Source organism: Clarias gariepinus, chromosome 13 (assembly GCF_024256425.1).
Source record: "Clarias gariepinus isolate MV-2021 ecotype Netherlands chromosome 13, CGAR_prim_01v2, whole genome shotgun sequence".
NCBI classification, from domain to species: domain Eukaryota; kingdom Metazoa; phylum Chordata; class Actinopteri; order Siluriformes; family Clariidae; genus Clarias; species Clarias gariepinus.
The window spans coordinates 28901947-28920394 of NC_071112.1; the positions used below are offsets into that span (position 1 = coordinate 28901947).

Consider the following 18448-nt stretch of genomic DNA (forward strand, 5'->3'; position numbering starts at 1 on the left):
CGTTCCGCAAAATTAGAGAAAGATGTGAAAACTTTTGTTTGCACATGCGCAGTGAGTGTATGTTGGACGGATTCACAGGTAGGATGAATTTATGTAACATCGGCTGAAGACGTGATTGGTTAAACGGAGTCATGTGATTATTGTTGCTGCGTCTGATTGGTGAAACAGTCATGCAGTAGATCCACCGGCTGCATGTTTACAATAAATGGTTAGAAAGTAACAAGTCGCGTGTAGCCGAATGTATCTGAGTAAGAGTAGCGTTTGTTTTTCACAAATCTACTTAAGTAAAAGTAAATGGTATGGTGCAATAAAACTACTCATAGAAGTACATAAAAAAAGTTACTCAAGTAAATATAATGGAGTACACGTAACTTGTACCCACCTCTGGATGTAAGTTTCTGCAAATCAGAAGGGCACGGGTTAACGGTACTAGCTAGCTTGCTTCATTCATGTAATACCGCAAAATATCAGCGAGGTCAGATGATGTTAATATATTGAGAGAAATGACATAGCCTAAGTTCAGTTCCCACTTTCATGATTATTGCTACAAATTGCTTTATTTTTTTTTATTAAAGTTTTTTGCAATGATACAAACACCATGGCGGACATCCTGGGGACATCTTTTTTTTTTAGGCATGCGGATCTACAAGTTACAGAAATGCTGTAGCTTCACTACAAAGTCTTTTGTGCATGTTCAAAATAATCGTAGCCAGCAAGTTAGTTACGGGTCACTGCAGACCACAAGCAAGTATCACAAGCCACAAGCTTAGCATACGACTTACCCACGGTTAATCAATAAAACTAGTCAGTTACCCAGACAAAGACATAAATGTACAACTAGATAATGTTAGGGTGACCTGACTGGATGACTTTTAACAGATACCTGATTGGGAAGTAACCTTACTGAGCAGACATCTTATTGATCAGTCCTGTTTGGTTAACCATTGTATTAGGACAGTCATCTTACCGGGACAGTTTTACTAGACAGTTATCTTTTTGGGCAGCCATCATACAAGGGAATCATCATCTTCATCAGCTATTTAATTGGGCAGTTACAGTGGGGCAAAAAAGTAATTAGTCAGCCACCAATTGTGCAGGTTCTCCCACTTAAAAAGATGAAAGAGGCCTGTAATTTTCATCATATGTATAACTATGAGAGATAATATAAGAAAAAAAAAATCCAGAAAATCCCATTGTAGGATTTTTAAAGAATTTATTTGCAAATTATGGTGGAAAATAAGTATTTGGTCACCTACAGTACAAACAAGCAAGACTTCTGTCTCTCACAGACCTGTAACGTCTTCTTTAAGAGGCTCCTCTGTCCTCTACTCATTACCTGTATTAATGGCATCTGTTCTCAGTATAAAAGACATCTGTACACAACCTTAAACCGTCACACTCCAAACTACAATATGGCCAAGACCAAAGAGCTGTCAAATGGCACCAGAAACAAAATTGTAGACCTGCACCAGGCTGGGAAGACTTCTGCAATAGGTAAGCAGCTTGGTGTAAAGAAATCAACTGTGGGAGCAATTACATTATTAGAAAATTAAAGACGTACAACACCACCTCCCTCGATCTGGGGCTCCTGCAAGATCTCACCCCGTGGGGTCAAAAAGATTACAAGAACTGTGAGCAAAAATCCCAGAACCACACGGGGGGACCTAGTGAATGATCTGCAGAGAGCTGGGACCAAAGTAACAAAGGCTACCATCAGTAACACACTGCACCACCAGGGACTTAAATCCTGCAGTGCCAGACGTGTCCCCCTGCTTCAGCCAGTACATGTCCAGACCGTCTGAAGTTTGCTAGAGAGCATTTGGATGATCCAGAAGAAGATTGGGAAAATGTCATATGGTCAGATGAAACCAAAATTAAACGTCGTGTTTGGAGGAGAAAAAATGCTGAGTTGCATCCAAAGAACACCTACTGTGAAGCATGGGGGTGGAAACATCATGCTTTGGGGCTGTTTTTCTGTAAAGCGACCAGAACTGATCCCTGTAAAGGAAAGAATAAATGGGGCCACGTATCGTGAGATTAGGCATTGAAGATAAAACGTGACTGGGTCTTTCAGCATGACAATGATTCCAAACACACCGCCTGGGCAACGAAGGAGTGGCTTCGTAAAAAGCATTTCAAGGTCCTGGAGTGGCCTAGCCAGTCTCTAGATCTTAACCGGATAAAAAATCTTTGGAGGGAGTTAAAAGTCCATGTTTCCCAGCGACAGCCCCAAAACATTACAGCTCTAGAGTAGATCTGCATGGAGGAATGGGCCAAAATACCAGCAACAGTGTGTGAAAACCTTGTAAAGACTTACAGAAAACATCTGACCTCTGTCATTGCCAACAAAGGGTATATAACAAAGTATTGAGATGAAATTTCTGTTATTGACTTATTATTATTACTTATTTTCCAGCATAATTTGCAAAAAAAATATTTAAAAATCGTACAATGTGATTTTCTGGATTTGTTTTCCTATATTGTCTCTCATAGTTGAGGGATACCTATGATGAAAATTACAGGCCTCTCTCATCTTTTTAAGTGGGAGAACTTGCACAATTGGGCAGTTGTTTTACTGGGAAGTCATTTTATTTTGCAGCCACCTTGTTGGGGAGCCATAGTGTTGGACATTTATCTAATTGAGCAGTCAATTTACTGAGCAGTCATCTAATTGGTCAGCCAGTTATTTTATAATTATATATATATATATTGCAAAAATATTAGTAGGTGTAAATGAAACATGGTGGCAGATTTTAGGAGAAAATATATAAAACTGTATTTTATATATATATATATATATATATATATATATATATACATACACACTCACCTAAAGGATTATTAGGAACACCTGTTCAATTTCTCATTAATGCAATCTAATCTAATCAACCAATCACATGGCAGTTGCTTCAATGCATTTAGAGGTGTGGTCCTGGTCAAGACAATCTCCTAAACTCCAAACTAAACGTCAGAATAGAAAAGAAAGGTGATTTAAGCAATTTTGAGCATGGCATGGTTGTTGGTGCCAGACGGGCTGGTCTGAGTATTTCACAATCTGCTCAGTTACTGGGATTTTCACGCACAACCATTTCTAGGGTTTACAAAGAATGGTGTGAAAAGGGAAAAACATCCAGTATGCGGCAGTCCTGTGGGCGAAAAATGCCTTGTTGATGCTAGAGGTCAGAGGAGAATGGGCTGACTGATTCAAGCTGATAGAAGAGCAACTTTGACTGAAATAACTTCTTGTTACAGCCGAGGTTGGCAGCAAAGCATTTGTGAAGCCACAACACACACAACCTTGAGGCGGATGGGCTACAACAGCAGAAGACCCCACCGGGTACCACTCATCCCCACTACAAATAGGAAAAAGAGGCTACAATTTGTACGAGCTTACCAAAATTGGACAGTTGAAAAAATGTTGCCTGGTCTGATGAGTCTCGATTTCTGTTGAGACATTCAAATGGTAGAGTCAGAATTTGGCGTAAACAGAATGAGAACATGGATCCATCATGCCGTGTTACCACTGTGCAGGCTGGTGGTGGTGGTGTAATGGTGTGGGGGATGTTTTCTTGGCACACTTTAGGCCCCTTAGTGCCAAATGGGCATCGTTTAAATTCCACGGGCTACCTGAGCATTGTTTCTGACAATGTCCATCCTCTGATGGCTACTTCCAGCAGGATAATGCACCATGTCACAAAGCTCGAATAATTTCAAATTGGTTTCTTGAACATGACAATGAGTTTCTCCTGAAATCTGCCACCATGTTTCATTTACACCTACTAATATTTTTGCAGCTCTATTTAAACAAAGTACAGCATTTATGTATTTGAATGTATTTGTATTTCATACAATACATTATCAAATACAACTTCACATAACTTCACTGGACATAGTTTCAGTGTGAGCTTGTGCAGAACTGAGTGACTGACTGCATTATGAATGACACACAGCGATCACAGGTTCAACTCTGTAACCCTAAACAGCATATATAGGTTCTCATCTCATTGTGCAGTGCTGGTAACACATGGCTACAGTGATGATGAGAGTTCTGATGGTGAGGAGAGGCAGCTAGGCAGGGCAGTGGTCCATCTTTAACCCTGCTTTAACCCCATCAGCGTGCAAGGGGCAAACAGCCGAGTGCGTAACACATCCACTTCACCAGGAATGAGCTCCGAATCCACAACACCACTTCATACAGACTGATCTGACATAGAGAGAGCGCCTCGGACACGCTGATCTGCAGCCTCCTCGTCCTCGAGTCAGTCTTACTCCTTTTATAACTGTGAGAGAGAGAGAGAGAGAGAGAGAGAGAGAGGTTAAATAATGGAGGAGAGGACAGACAGATAAGAGAATTGAGAAACAAAAGGAAGGAATGAGAGGAGGGTAAAATGCGACATGGACAAGAGATGAGGGAAATGGAAGGAGTGAGAGTGAGAGAGAGAGAAAGAGGGAGGCGGTGAGACAGACATGGAGGAGAGATTGAGAGAAATAATGGAGGAAGCACAAAGAAAGAGGGTAATAGAGACAGAATGATTCAGAGACAGATATGGAGGAGTGATGGAGGGAAATTGAAGAAGAAGAAGGAGGCACAGAGTGACAGGGAGAGAAGGAAGAATAGAGAGAAACAAAAACAGGGAAAGAATTTAGGAGATAGAGATTGAGAAAAAGTAGAAAAAGAAAAAAGAGATAAAGAAGAGAGAGAGAGAGGGAGAGAGAGGGAGAGATTACAGCAGATTAAATAAATTGACTGCATGTTGATTTGTGGTCCAAATGAAGCAAATCAGACAGTGAGTCATGCAATATTAACAATTTCGCTTCAGTGGTGTGTGTGTGTGTAGAGAGAGAGAGAGAGAGAGAGAGAGAGAGAGAGAGGGGAGAAAGGGAGTAAATGTTGAGCTGAATGACCTCGAGGGAAAAACAATGACTCTCAAAAAACTATGGCACACTTTCTCACCAAACAGCTTTAAACTGACGAACAACGAAAACATTCATCACGTCACGCTTTCTCCTCTAACAACCACAACCAGGAGAGAATACTGCATAATACTGCATAGCCAATTCGTAGGCAATGCATAGCCAATACATAGAACATTAATGCATGTGATGTCACATGAGACAAGCGACCAAAAATCATCCAAAATATTAGTTTGGGAAACTCTCACAACCAGTACAGGAAAGCGGGGGAAAAACACGTTCATGTATGTATTAACTGTCATATAAAGGCGTGACACAGGTTTGATGGTCGTTAACCAACCAAAGACCATAACCATGGATATAAATATTTCTAATTAACATGACATTGTGCAACATTTTCCTACATCACCCATAATGGAGAACAGCGACACTTTATCAAGAATAAGCAAAAACAGCAAATATAAACCTGCTTCAGGGTGAAGTTTAGCCTTAAAAATAGACCTGAGTAAGAAAATTGTTCTTGTGTACGATAAAGAAAAGGTTAGTAAGCTCCGACGCAGGTTTGAAGTGTCACCCCGGCTGCATCATCCCTCCCAAAGCCACCGAGAGCACGGTGACATGATGTGAGCTGAGAGCTGCGGCGAGGACCAGACCGAGCTCGACTACACCTCCAGACCCGGCGCTCGCGCGCTCCCTTCTTACACACTCGCCACATACAGACGCGGTGTAGGTTGCCAGCAATCCCTGAGCATGATTGCATAACTCGCGGTGGCTTGAATAGGGTTGTGTTCAATATTTTATATGAGGACACGCAGGATTCAGTAGCATCTCAGGAGCAGCTGATGAATTATTAAAAGCGTGCTGAGAGAAGGCTGCGAGCGTGCGAGTGACAGCTAGCGGAAGCTCGGCGTGCCGGCTCTCAGGAACGTGCCCACTTCATTACTCTGCACAAAATCACGTCTGTAGGGCTGTCAGTCCATCAGAAAAAGCAAAAAAAAACAAACAGGATAATCGACACAACAATGACGTATCGAGAAAAGCAGCTTCCTTCAGGTTTATGTGCCATTTTTTCTGCTTCTCTGACAATCATAGAATATTGATGATATTTACAGAAGTCTCATACTTACCAGACACTTTCACATTTCCAGCTGAGGGCTGGGGTCATGTATGAGGTCGGATTTTACCTTCTCACAGCTTACCTGATAACCTTAGGGCTGAGTGACATCAGGACATAATATCAGTATATTTTAAAATCGGTATTTTAAAAACAATATCGTGAAACCTGTTTGGCTTTTTTTTTTTCTTCTGTGTGAATGTTAATGTTTTTTACTTTTTTTAGGAAACACAAGTAAATAAATGTATCACCAAATTCATTTTAAAATGTGGATCTTTCATGTCTTGCGCCATTTTGCCGATTTATTGCCTTTTGTATTATATTTGTTTAATTAGGGCCCAAGCACAATGACATCGGTACTATGATATCATAGGGACTATGACATCATCGCCTCGCTCTGATTGAGTGTTGAGGTCTCATAGTGCATATGTCAGGAAGCATGGGCCCCAGGTGTGACGTGGCCCCAGGCGGACATCCCTCACAAGAGACTTGCATGCATTTTCAACAGTTTTTACAATTCTTTGTAAACTATTTTTTATTCCTCAATTTCTCACTTTACTAATTTATTAGGTTTGTGCATCTAGAAACTTGTAAACAAAACTTTTACTAAGAAAAAATTTACTAATCTTATCATTAATTACTAACAGTTACTTGTTAAAGTTTTTATTCATGCCTGATTTAAAAAAAAATCTTTGTAGTTTAAAAGAGGTTTAACAAATGCAAACGCGTTATAAATAAACTGATTCAGATGGCCAGACATTCAATATTTTATTGGTCTCATTTCAGATTTTACTTACGGTCCAAAATAAAATAAAATAAAAGTCTCATACTCAATGCGAGCTTTAAGCATGGTTTGAAGCGAGATGGACAGGAGACCAGGAAGTAAAAACTGAAACGCATGTCAAAATAAAATTAATTGGTTTGTGTTTTTTGTGTGTTTCTTTTCCAGGAGAAAAATATAAGGAACTAAAAATAAATATAGTGACCTTGGGTGTCAGAGTGTGGGAGTCACTATATACTGTATACATATTTAAATAATAATAATCAGGAGGGGTGTTCAAGTTAAAAGGGGACTTGTGATGAAATTGCATGTGAATAAGGAAAGTAAAGCGACTGACATTTACAGAAGACTTCAGGCACAGTATGGTGATGAGACTCCCAGCCGCAGTAAAACATTTGAATGGTGCAAACGTTTAAACAAGGCCGTGAGTTTGTAAATAAAGATTCCCTGCATTTAACGAGTGGAACGTCTGATCCTTTAAAACTGCTGTTAACTTGTCAAAAATTTGCAAAAGAGACGCATCTGTCTGTGGGAACTGTACACACAATCATTCACTATAACTTGCACGTTACAGGAACTTGTCTGTTATTGGCAGTTATTGCCACATCCCAAAACAAAAACTACTTTTTACTCTCAAATCTGTGTTGTGTATACTTTTTACACCTAAAGTCCCCGTTTAACTTGAACGCCGCGGCATATTAAACATACATCCTTTTCCATTATTTTGATGTAAGTCATAACCTTCCCTGACTTCATATGCCGCCTGGGGTGTATAAAGTCTCGTCTAAGTGCTCTATTAAACACTTTGGTATTTTTATGACCCCTCATCATCCACTCATTGTCTCAGACTGAACGCTGGAATATCTGCTTACGCTCTGTATGACGCATCTCTAAGGGAAACTCCTGCTGCTTTCTGGTACGTTCATAAATATTTAAAGCAGTGTATCGAGTTACACGCTACACAATGGTCATTTTGTCATATGCACCCACCACACAGGTCACTTTATAAGTGTACAATTACAGTCTTTAGCCTGTCTCATTTTGTGTGCAATGTATTGGCGCCCCCCTCTACCTCATCCGTCAATGAAAAAGCAGCTCGGATACTTGGGTGGCAGTTCATATTTAGCGAACAAGTGCCACAGCAGTTCAGAAGTTCACCTGAAAAATGTATTGTTGCTCCTGACACAGGATTGGCTAATTGGATACCTGCATGGCTGAGCAGGTGTACAGGTGTACAGTACTTCCTATTGAAGAACGCTGTGAGTGTATATACAGTATACGCTGTATTATCTTTCCTTGTGAAGTCGACAGTGACTTAATGAATGTCATTAGACTTGACAGGATCAGGTCTAGATTTGTGCTGTCTCAAGAAATTCTATCTCTCTCTCACTCACACACACACACACAGACAACAACCGGGTTGTGGCAGCGACAGCAGGTTGTGAACATATACAGTATGCATGTTCTTTTGTGTACGATCCTCAAGCTGTAGGACAATAGACAACACTGATCTGATCATCATAAACACTTTGCTCAATATTAAAATATTTCTCACAGATTTCTATTTAATTTAGTTTTATTAATTCATTCCAAAATTAACTTTTTAGGTCACATTCCACAATACAAGCCTTACGTACCAACAAGAGCGCATTGTCTTTAGTTATGATGACAAAGCGTATCTTTAGTTTAATATAAAGCCAAAATTATACCTAGCTATCTACAGTAACTTTGTAGCTAAACTCATATCCAGTGCTTTATATATCGTTATATCTGAATGAGAATTTTTTTTTTTAAATCTATTCACAGTTACAGTCAGTCCCCGACTTATGAACGAGGTTCATTCAAGGAGCATGTTTGAAGTCAGATAAGTTCGTAAGTCTGACAAAGTGAGTCTCTGACATAGTCAAAGTGACACCTTTTACATAAATATACAATGCAAAGCAAAAAATGTAAAAAGTCATTTAGAAACAGTACACAGTGTTATAAGTAGTAGCTAGGACCCTACCATAAGAGCTTGGCTTTTGTCTTTGATGGGTAACATCAACATTACATGACAGGTTTTCTATAGACGTCACTTATGATGTTTAAATGTTTCAGAGGCTAACTTTATGGCATCAGTTTTTTTTAAGAAAATGAAAGCTGACATACATAAAGGAAAAAACTTTGACCTTTTTCCCATGTTTCCACATAGTGGTCTTTAGGACCAAGTAAGTTATTTATAGGAGGATTAAAGTGGTCAATAGGACTTTATAAGTTATTTATACGTTAGATCGTTCTGCCCCTTAGAACTTTCTACGTTATTCATAGGAGGATCAAAGTGGTCCTTAGCACATTGTAAATAATTGCCAAGTGGATTGTAGTTGTCTTTAGCATTTTGTAGGTTGATTGTAGGTTGATCGTAGAGGTCCTTAGGACTTTGGAAGTTATTAATCGGTAGATTGTAGTCATTGTTGTGTTCTCCTTAGTGGCTCATGTCGGTCATTAAGGGGTTCAGGTCTCTTTATAATTAATTGTAAATTTTTAACATAATAGACGTAGCCATAACCTGTTCCTTATGTTTATGCCTGTTGTCATAAAAAATCTTGACAATTCATGGCACTAGAGACTCCTTCCTTAAAGGTGATTAGACATCTCCTTACAAAAAAACTAAACTCTGTTCAGATCCATTTACTGTGTGTTAATCCCTGTGTACCATCACTGTTACCACAGAAACAAAAACGTATTAAAGATTTACAAGCATTATCTTAATAATAATAATTACAATGGAGGGCTTGTGGGTTGTAATACAAGGTCTTGGGGTCGAACGCTATCTTGTGATGGTGCACTAACATCACCGTGCAGCTTTGTAGAGATAATGATACGACAAAGACTTACAGATTGAACTACATCAGAGTGACAATACTGCCATGTCAGAGTCTCTCTCTCTCTCTCTCTCGTGTGTCCTGATATCAGTGTGTTCGGGGGCTGGTAATGGATTTTAGATCTGCATTCTGCACTCAGCCTCCGTTCGGTTTTAATAAAGACGCACTCAGGCGGATGACATCGGGTTTCATGTCTGGATGCCTCTTTCTTTCCAAATCTCTCCATGGCTTTACAGTCATCATCATCCCCAAGGAAAAAAACCCAACACACACACACACACACACACACACACACACACACACACACACACACACACACGCATACACATGAAAGCTTCCCACAAACGCAGAGTTCTTCATTAATACTGTGCGAATAAATCAATATGGCTGCTGACTGCTGAAAAAAGTACAATATAATCGTGCAACTGAGTCAGACTATTACACTAAACACAGGAGAATATCTTAAAAAAAAAGAGAGAGAGAGAGAAGGGGAAAAAAAGTTGTTCTTAAGTACTCCGTCACGTTTTATCGAGCACTAATACCTAGTATCTATACTCCAAAAACGTCCCACGGGGCGCCTTATGAGGTGTGTGCGAGAGGACAAGCGTGATTGAGATTAAAGTCTGAGAGAAGACGTGACCCCTGAGAGCCTCGCGAGTCTTCTTAGGAACGCTTGAAACAGGAGAGGAAACACGAGAGCGGCCACTTTTGAAAAGCAAAGCGTTCGTCTTCTTCACAGGCAAATGTCACGGTGATAATCTCCTCCCCGGAACACAGCCGAGAAATAAGTGAGCGAGACGAATTCAAGGTTACAACGGAGGTTTACCTTAAATGCTCTGCTCAAAGAGGGAAGAAAATGTGCGAAATGTTATGCAAATGCAAAAAAAACAACAGGTGTCTCGAGGTGATGTTTTTTCCCCCAGTCAGAGGATATATACACCGTGATATGTGATTTATTAATTTCATTTTAATGTTTACATGTCAGTGGAGACTCCTGTCTGATGTTGTTGTGTCTGAGATTTAAAAATAAATAAATAAATAAAATCCACTTTGCCCGCTTTCCACAAAACAAGGTGAAAGTGTTTTTTATTTAGACTACTTTCAAGTCTCACCTTGGTTTCTGGATTGAAAGGTCACGTTAATGTGTGTATGGCAGTCAGGCTGCCTAGAAATGTTGAGTGACATTTCTTTTCCTTGCACATGCATAGATCTACTTCATGAAGTTGGCGTAAGCCTGGTCGATTTGGCTGAAATACCGCACAGAGTTTAAAATTGTCCCTTCTGCTTAGGAAAATCCAAGATTTCCCCTTGAAAGGGCTGTTCCCAGACTGTTATGGAGATATGTGTGTGTGTTTGTGCGTGTGTGTTACCTGGCGAGTGCTCGTGTGCAGCAGCGGCTCATGCTGATGAAGGAGCTGGAGCTGGCGCGGGTCTGCAGCACCGTCTCGATGCCCCTCAGGAGGTCGTTGGTCTTCAGCAGCAGCAGCATCTGCCGGGGAACTCGGTTCAGCAGCTCGCTGATGTGAGGGAGGTACATCGCCGCGTTCGTGCGGATCTCCACATCCTGATACGTACGTGCACACACACACACACACACACACACACACACACACACACACACACACACACAAAGGTTATATAACCTAATCCTTGCCGTTGTGTGGATAATATCTTGAATAAAAAGTTTTAACCAACAGCACTACAAAATTCTAATTTTAGATTGGTGATGGTTCTCGTACTCTTGTAAGTTTTGCCTAAACATGTATGGAAGGAGTCTCCAGTGTCAGAGCTTTGTAACAGTGAGAGGGAAAGCTGTATGTTCAAGACACAGCAAGACAGATTGTGTTTTTAGATTTCTTAGTGATGAAAGAGAGAGAGAGAGAGAGAGAGAGAGAGAGAGAGACAGAGACTGCTGATTAGACGTCTGTTTATAAATGCTACAATATTATTCATCTCGAACAACCCAACAAAGTGTTTTATTTCTTACTTACTGGACAAGTCGTCTGCTTATACTGAACCAAGCTGTCCTAAAAAGTATAACTACTGTAGTAAAACTAGCGAAAGCTTGGCCTTGCATCCTATTGAAAACGGACTTTCCCTACTTTCATCCCGAATCAAAACACTGCCTGGATAACGCCTTGAAGTATTTTCAATGAGTTTAGCATTTTTAAAAGTAGCTGCTTTAAACAGGCTGTGGGAAACTCTTGCTACACGACTCGCCCATCTGCCATAAAATACCCGGAGTAAAGAGTAAAGAAGAGTCGCAGGAAGGAAACGGAGGAGCTTATTTCGCAGGCAACTGAGAAGCTAAGTGGCTGAAAACTGTGACAGTGAAGATTAGCTGTTCTGGCTGAAAGAAAAAAAATCTGCTGGGGGAAATAAAATATCAGGCACCTCTACCTATAAGAGAGAGTTTGTAATGGAAATATGCTTTCCTTTTCTTGTGGACTTTAAAACTACAACATGTACAGTAATAATGAGAAGAGACAGGTATGTGCTATAACTTTAGCTTCGTTACATATTATTTAGGAGCAGAAACTGACTGTGCGATAGTAGTTTCTGAAATAAAAATTAAATAAAATTCACCATAAACTTCTGCATTTTAAGTTCAATTTTAAACATAAGTTTAAACCAAGAGCCAGGACTAATGCTGATGATGCTACCACTGCCATGCTTTGTTATGGCCAATGTGTTTTGTTATTTTTAAAATATTCATTCCTGACAAACAATGAAAAAAAGGTATATACAGTATGTGCATGTACTGTAAACATGTAGGTATCTAGTTTTCTGATATGTTGATTGGGGCTTTTTTCCAAGGGGTGTGGGTTACATAATCCAGCCATGACTTATTTGAATCATTCTCTATTCACACCATCTCTGTATCTACTGTAATATCTGTCCTCGTTCATTAAATGGACCATACGCTGATTTTTTTTTCTTCAAAGTAAACAAAATGTACACTTCAGAGTCTCTGAAAAGTATGCAATTTAAAAAAATGCTTATAATAGAAAAAAAAAAACATCTGTACTGTATAGCTGCTTCTTGTTATTCGCATTGTGCTTGTACTCACGCCATCAATAATGAATTTCCTTTCTATTAATGCATCAATGATCAGGTTGAAAAGCCAAGAGACTGCAATCAATCACACTTGTAAAATCGGGCGGGGCGCTTTAATAGCGTGTCGATACGATGAGGACGAATGAGCACGATTAATTCAAATTTGGTGGTTTTGAATCACATATTGACTGCTTTTATGTGTCATGTTGTTTTATTGGTTTGCCATTGCCTTTCTTCTGATAATGATGGATAGCTCGCTAGATTAAAAAAGAAAGTGCAAGAGAGAAAAAACAGGAAATATTACTTTTAATGTTAATGAGAGGTTCGCCTCCAAATATACTAAAAATAAGCATGCCGGATGTATAATAGTGACATTATACAGTACACTGCTCAATGAAAAAAAAAACTTTTTAAAAGGATTGAATTTTTGCCCTTTATCAAGCAAAGAAAACATTATTAAAACCTGGAAGCATAGTGTGAAATGGAAAACATTGCAGAAGATGGTGAATAAAAATCATTAACGACTTAGACGCTTGGTGAAGTTGCATTGTAAGAACATAAAAATGGAAAGTTTAAACCAGGATGGATGGATAGATAGATACAGTAGACAGATACTAAAAAAAATCAGTTGTTCTTTTTCAGAAACTATGAATGGATTCATGGTTAACTCCAAAACATTAGGAACCTTTTAGAAGACTTAGAACTTTTAATTACACAAAAGAAGCAATTTTTTGCTGGATTCTGCCACTAACACATGTCCAGATTTAATTGTTTATAATATAAAAAGTATAAGAAAGATATGCATTTCCGTGGAGTCATTGCAAGATACTCAGATGCCTCAGCAGGTCGTAGAAAGGTGGGGATTGGTTTATTTTAATGCAAACAATCCCCTGATGTTATTGAATGTTTTTGGTCGAATGATTTGTCATTCACTTTATTTTGTGTACTTACAGTAAGAGGGTGTAAGCAGAGTGAATAGAGTGCACTTATTATTAAGTTATTTTCATGTTATTTTTGACAGGACATATTTAATCTTTTCTTCAAATGCGTCCCCGTTTGTTCATGAATGTAATATAATATTATATACTATGCATAATATTTATGGATCCATAAAAGCCTTCTAAATGTGAGGTGATGAGCAAAAAGAGCAAACTGCTCTGTGTGGATCGCTGTACAATAAGTGTCCACCATTTCCACATCTTAAATCCTACCATGAAAGACCAGGTATTCAGTATTTATGCAATAAGTTAATACTGTATGATAATACTGATAATATTTGGAATATTCATATTTTATCAGAATAGAATTCTCAGAGGCCAGCGATCTCCTGTTCAGAAATCATAAAAGGATGCATGTTTAATCCAAAAACATTAGGGACCTTTCAGAAAACTGAGAACCCTTAATTACTATTTAATGACCCCTTAAAGGACCTATTTGGAAACAGTAAACTTCTCATTAATGTTAAAAATGATATATGGCTAAAATTCTAGTACGGTGGATCTAAAAAGCCTTTCGAACAGCAGGTAAAGAGTATCAGATGTAGACTACAATTCTTATTAATATGTCATATATTTGCAATGTTTACTGATGAAGATTAATAACTATGTAAGTTTTAATTCTTTTCAGTGGTATTTGCACATATGGTGGTCAGAGCTCAGGTAACGTTAATGGTCTTTCTGGTGGGACTGGTTCCAATTTCTAAGTGGATGCAATGAACCTGACTGGCAGAGGCCTGATCCCTGCACTCGCCAGAACTGAGACACAATGTTGGAACCCGCAGAGACAGATGAAGAGTCCCTGGAGCGTCCAGGAGCACAGGATGCTGTTCAGACAATGAGGCCAGGTTTGTAGGAGAGGCTTTATGCCAAACATGGCTCTGGGGGACAATGCTCACCAGCATCTGTTCTTAGGATTAAAATAAGTGATAAATACAGACATTTATCATGTTTCTGCTGATGCAATGAAGTTCTTGGTATGTATTGTATATAGGGTAATTGTGCATTGGGCTGTAGTTGACTTACGCAAAGTTTAACCATCAGTAACACAGGGCAGTAACATGACTGTTGTTACTGATGGTTAAACTCAAAAAATAAAAATTAACATCAGCAACACAGGTTCAGTAAGACAGGGCAGTAAGACAGGGCAGTAACACGGGGCAGTAACACAGGGCAACAATAACACAGCAGTAACACAGGGCTGCAAGAACAGGGCAGCAACACATGGAAGAAACACAGCGAAGCAACACAGGGCAGTAACACAGGGCAGTAACACAGAAGAATAAGACAAGGCAACAATAACACAGGGCAGCAACACGGGGCAACAATACAGGGCAACAACACACTGAATGAACACAGGGCAGCAACACACAGAAGCAACACAGGGCAATAACACAGCAGTACTGTAACTGTGGTTGGATGGATGGAAGGAAAGAAGAAAGCTGTTGAATGGTGGTATAATTATTATTATTGTTATTATTATTATTATTATGTTTCGGTGGAAAAATGTAGGTTCTGCTTTTCTCGATGCTTCAATCACATGTTTTTGTAGAAATGATTTAGAAACATCACCATATAATAGAGCTGAGTTGTTTCGTTTGCCGGCTGTTTCACCTTTCTTACCCTTCCCTGCCCTTCTCACTGTTCCTTCCTTACTTCAGTGCATTAATAACAACCAGCTCTAATACGCCTACTGTGTAACCCGGTTAAAAAAAAACAGACACCATTTTCTGTTTATTTTCTCTCCAAATCTGTAAATCTAATTCCTATCCTGAAGAACGATGGGAAAGAGGAAGCAGGAGAATAAGGGTCTAAGCTAAATCACTAAGTTGTATGCCAATAACATGAAGCCATTCATAGTTCAAATTAAACGAGGTCACATGACACAGGTCCTAATTTGATACACTGCACCAGTTATTACTGTACTGATCCCAACTCCAGCACCAACCCCGCACGTGCCACACGTGTGCCTGGGCTCCCCCGGTCAGAAACGCCTTTCTTCCCTGCACTGCTGCCTTAACCGCTCGGACTGGTGCTCTTCAGTCAGAAATTATTTTCTTTGAAATACAGATCTGGCCATATTTATATCTCTCCCTTTCCAGCTGGGAAAAATTTAAAGTCCCTGTGATGCACAACCAGTACAACTTTTAGCCTCCAGTATGAATATATTTAAGATCCATTTGTAAAAGATTTTCTTCGATTAGATGTTTGGGGTGTTGCAATTTGCGACTGGATTTAATTCACTGGCAGTAATGTTTAAATGCCATTTAACGGCATTAAAAACCATTAAAAAGTCTTTATTAAATACTAAATTACTGCCTAACTTTTTGATTATTTAAATGTTTTATACAAAGTTTTTTTTTTTGGCCTCTTAATTAAAATAAACTCCTGCTCTGTCATGGTACAAGCTAACCACCCTAGTGGAAAAAGATTTACACACCTTAATAAGCTAATTAGATTAACCTCATTAAAGAGACAAACATTTTAAACCTTATATAAATACTGGACTGGAAGGAAAAAACACTAACAGGGTGAGTTTTCAGGGATTTTAAAGGAACCCCAAAACAATCTAACACACATACAGCAACGCTGTGTCATTATTTAAAATCTTAAATACCAACATGCCGTGACATTTTGGCTGTCGTGACCAATAGCAGGTTCAGGTTGTCTTTTCAACAAATAAATATTAGACTGGAATTCTATCAAATGCCAAACACTGAAAATAATACTTCCTGAAAGCTGTAGCAAATAATGTGATGTTTTCACACTCCTACACCGTGTAATGAGCTAAAAGGTGTGGTTAGATCATAACACACAATAAGGTTCTCCCTGTTGCCATCCCAGCACTCACAGTATCACCGTGTCTCTCTGGTGCGTCTGAGCAGTTTGTCGCGTCAGCTGTTTCAGCCCGCTCAAGTTCTATCTATTTATTTATTTATTTTGCAACAGGAGGTTCGAGCACTTTGATTGAACTGCTTACTGCGAGCTTGCATCATCCCCTGAGGATGCAGCCCTATTTTGAGAGTGGCCTTTTGACAGTAAGCCATACCAGCATACAGGTTTTCTTTTTTTTCTTTCAGAAAAAGGCTGCAGACGGTCAGAGCAGGAGCTTAACTTCTCGGTGTTAGACGAGTACTCGAGCCGTAAAGCCCTGAAGACTCAGAAGTGGTGAGCAGTCGTTCCTCAAGAGCACTTCAGAAAGAGGCTCAGACTTTCAGACCTTCAGACTCCCTCGCTCTCTCTCTCTCTTAACCCAGACGCTTTGGACGGTTTATTTTTTTTCTGATTTGGGTTGTCTCCCCCTGTGAACACACCTCCAGGGCGGCCATTATGAGGCGAGGATCGGCGAGGAGGACAGCGTTACAAGAGGTCCAAAATAAGCTCTCCCCTGAGAATAATACAAAAGCAATTAAGCAGGAGAAAAACTATTTGTTCTGCCAGCCTGGACTATTCACTATTAACACGCAGGCTTTTCAGATGCGACCAACTGCTACAATGATCTATGCTAGTTTTAGTAAAAAAAAAAAAAAAAGTGTGTTCGCCCACATGACCTTACTGATAAAGTAGTAATGGATATTTAAATGTCATTTAAAGTTCTAAATGTAGAAAAGTGTTAGCATACCTACTGAAATAATTGTATAATTGCATTCACTATGTAAACGTGTTACAGCAGACGGCCGAGAAAAAGACTACGAGGACAAAGATTCACTTCTGATGAAGAAGTGAAGACAGCGGTGCATTCGTGACTCGCAGCTCAGCGTAAAACATTTTTCGTAAACATTACGAAAGCTTGTTGACAGACGGACAAAGCGTATTCAAAAGCAAGGAGATTATGTCTAAAAATTATGTATTTTTAGTCTTAATAAATTCTACAGTCAGAGTACAGATAACTGAATATAAAAACAGATTCCTGCTCCAATGTACACGGTTAATTAGCATGCTGTGACTTTTCTACATCGCGTGAGGCTTCAGGAATTAGAGATGGGAGACAAAGTGTTTATAGGATATTCACGTTTGTCCTTTCACAAGCCCTGCAGGTCTCTGATTCCACTTTCCACTCGTTTCCTTCAAAGCCAAGCTGTTACTTTTTTTCCATTTCAGAACAAAGCCAATTCCAGATAACGTGAGAAACGTGTACAGACGAGGACCTCTGCAGAAGCCAGTTTTCTCACTGAGGTTAAAATACAAACACTGTGTTTTAGTCTAAGGCTTTAGAATAAACAATGCCAACGTCTCAAAAGCCTTAAAGAATTCTTATTTTGGGCTACAATAAAAATTTTACCATAAAGTGCATTTGTCTTCCTTGTGCACATGCACTGCGAAAAGATCTTCATTTTTTGTCTTTAAAAAAAAAAATGCATCCAAACCATAACATTATGCTGTAGATACTTGTCCAGTATTGTCTAAAATTCTAAACCACTTGCTTAAGGGGTGCTGCTTGTAAAATAAGTTCACAGCTATGGCTGTCGAGGGAAAAACTAAGGTCTAACTTGGGTCATTTCAGTGCTTCGTTGTTGAAAGACTTCTGAATACACTGATCCTGATACACTCGCCGAATGTAAGATTAATTAGACAGCGAAGAGTTTCGAACAGACTTCATGTGCTTTGTTATGATTTACTAGGAATCTCTCGCTGGCTCCGTCTCTCATTTCCCATAACCCCCCCAACCACCACCACCATCAGCACCACTGATTGCGGTTCGCTTTTTCAAGCTTGAAAAAAGCCA

The 18448-nt window shown here is 39.4% G+C and overlaps 1 protein-coding gene across 3 annotated transcripts in view; it reads right to left on the minus strand.

The window, feature by feature from the left end:
- adck1 (aarF domain containing kinase 1) overlaps positions 1–18448 on the minus strand; it is a 164655-nt gene that overhangs the window by 36964 nt on the left and 109243 nt on the right. For 2 of the 3 annotated variants that reach the window (XM_053509392.1, XM_053509393.1), the window contains exons 11-12: positions 11041–11234; positions 3434–4280 (exon numbers count right to left, since the gene is read on the minus strand). In XM_053509392.1, the coding sequence (XP_053365367.1) occupies positions 4112–4280; positions 11041–11234 (363 nt within the window). In that variant the 3' untranslated portion in view covers positions 3434–4111. Of the gene's footprint in view, positions 1–3433; positions 4281–11040; positions 11235–18448 lie in introns of those variants that run through there. The other variant, XM_053509394.1, reaches the window with a different exon arrangement.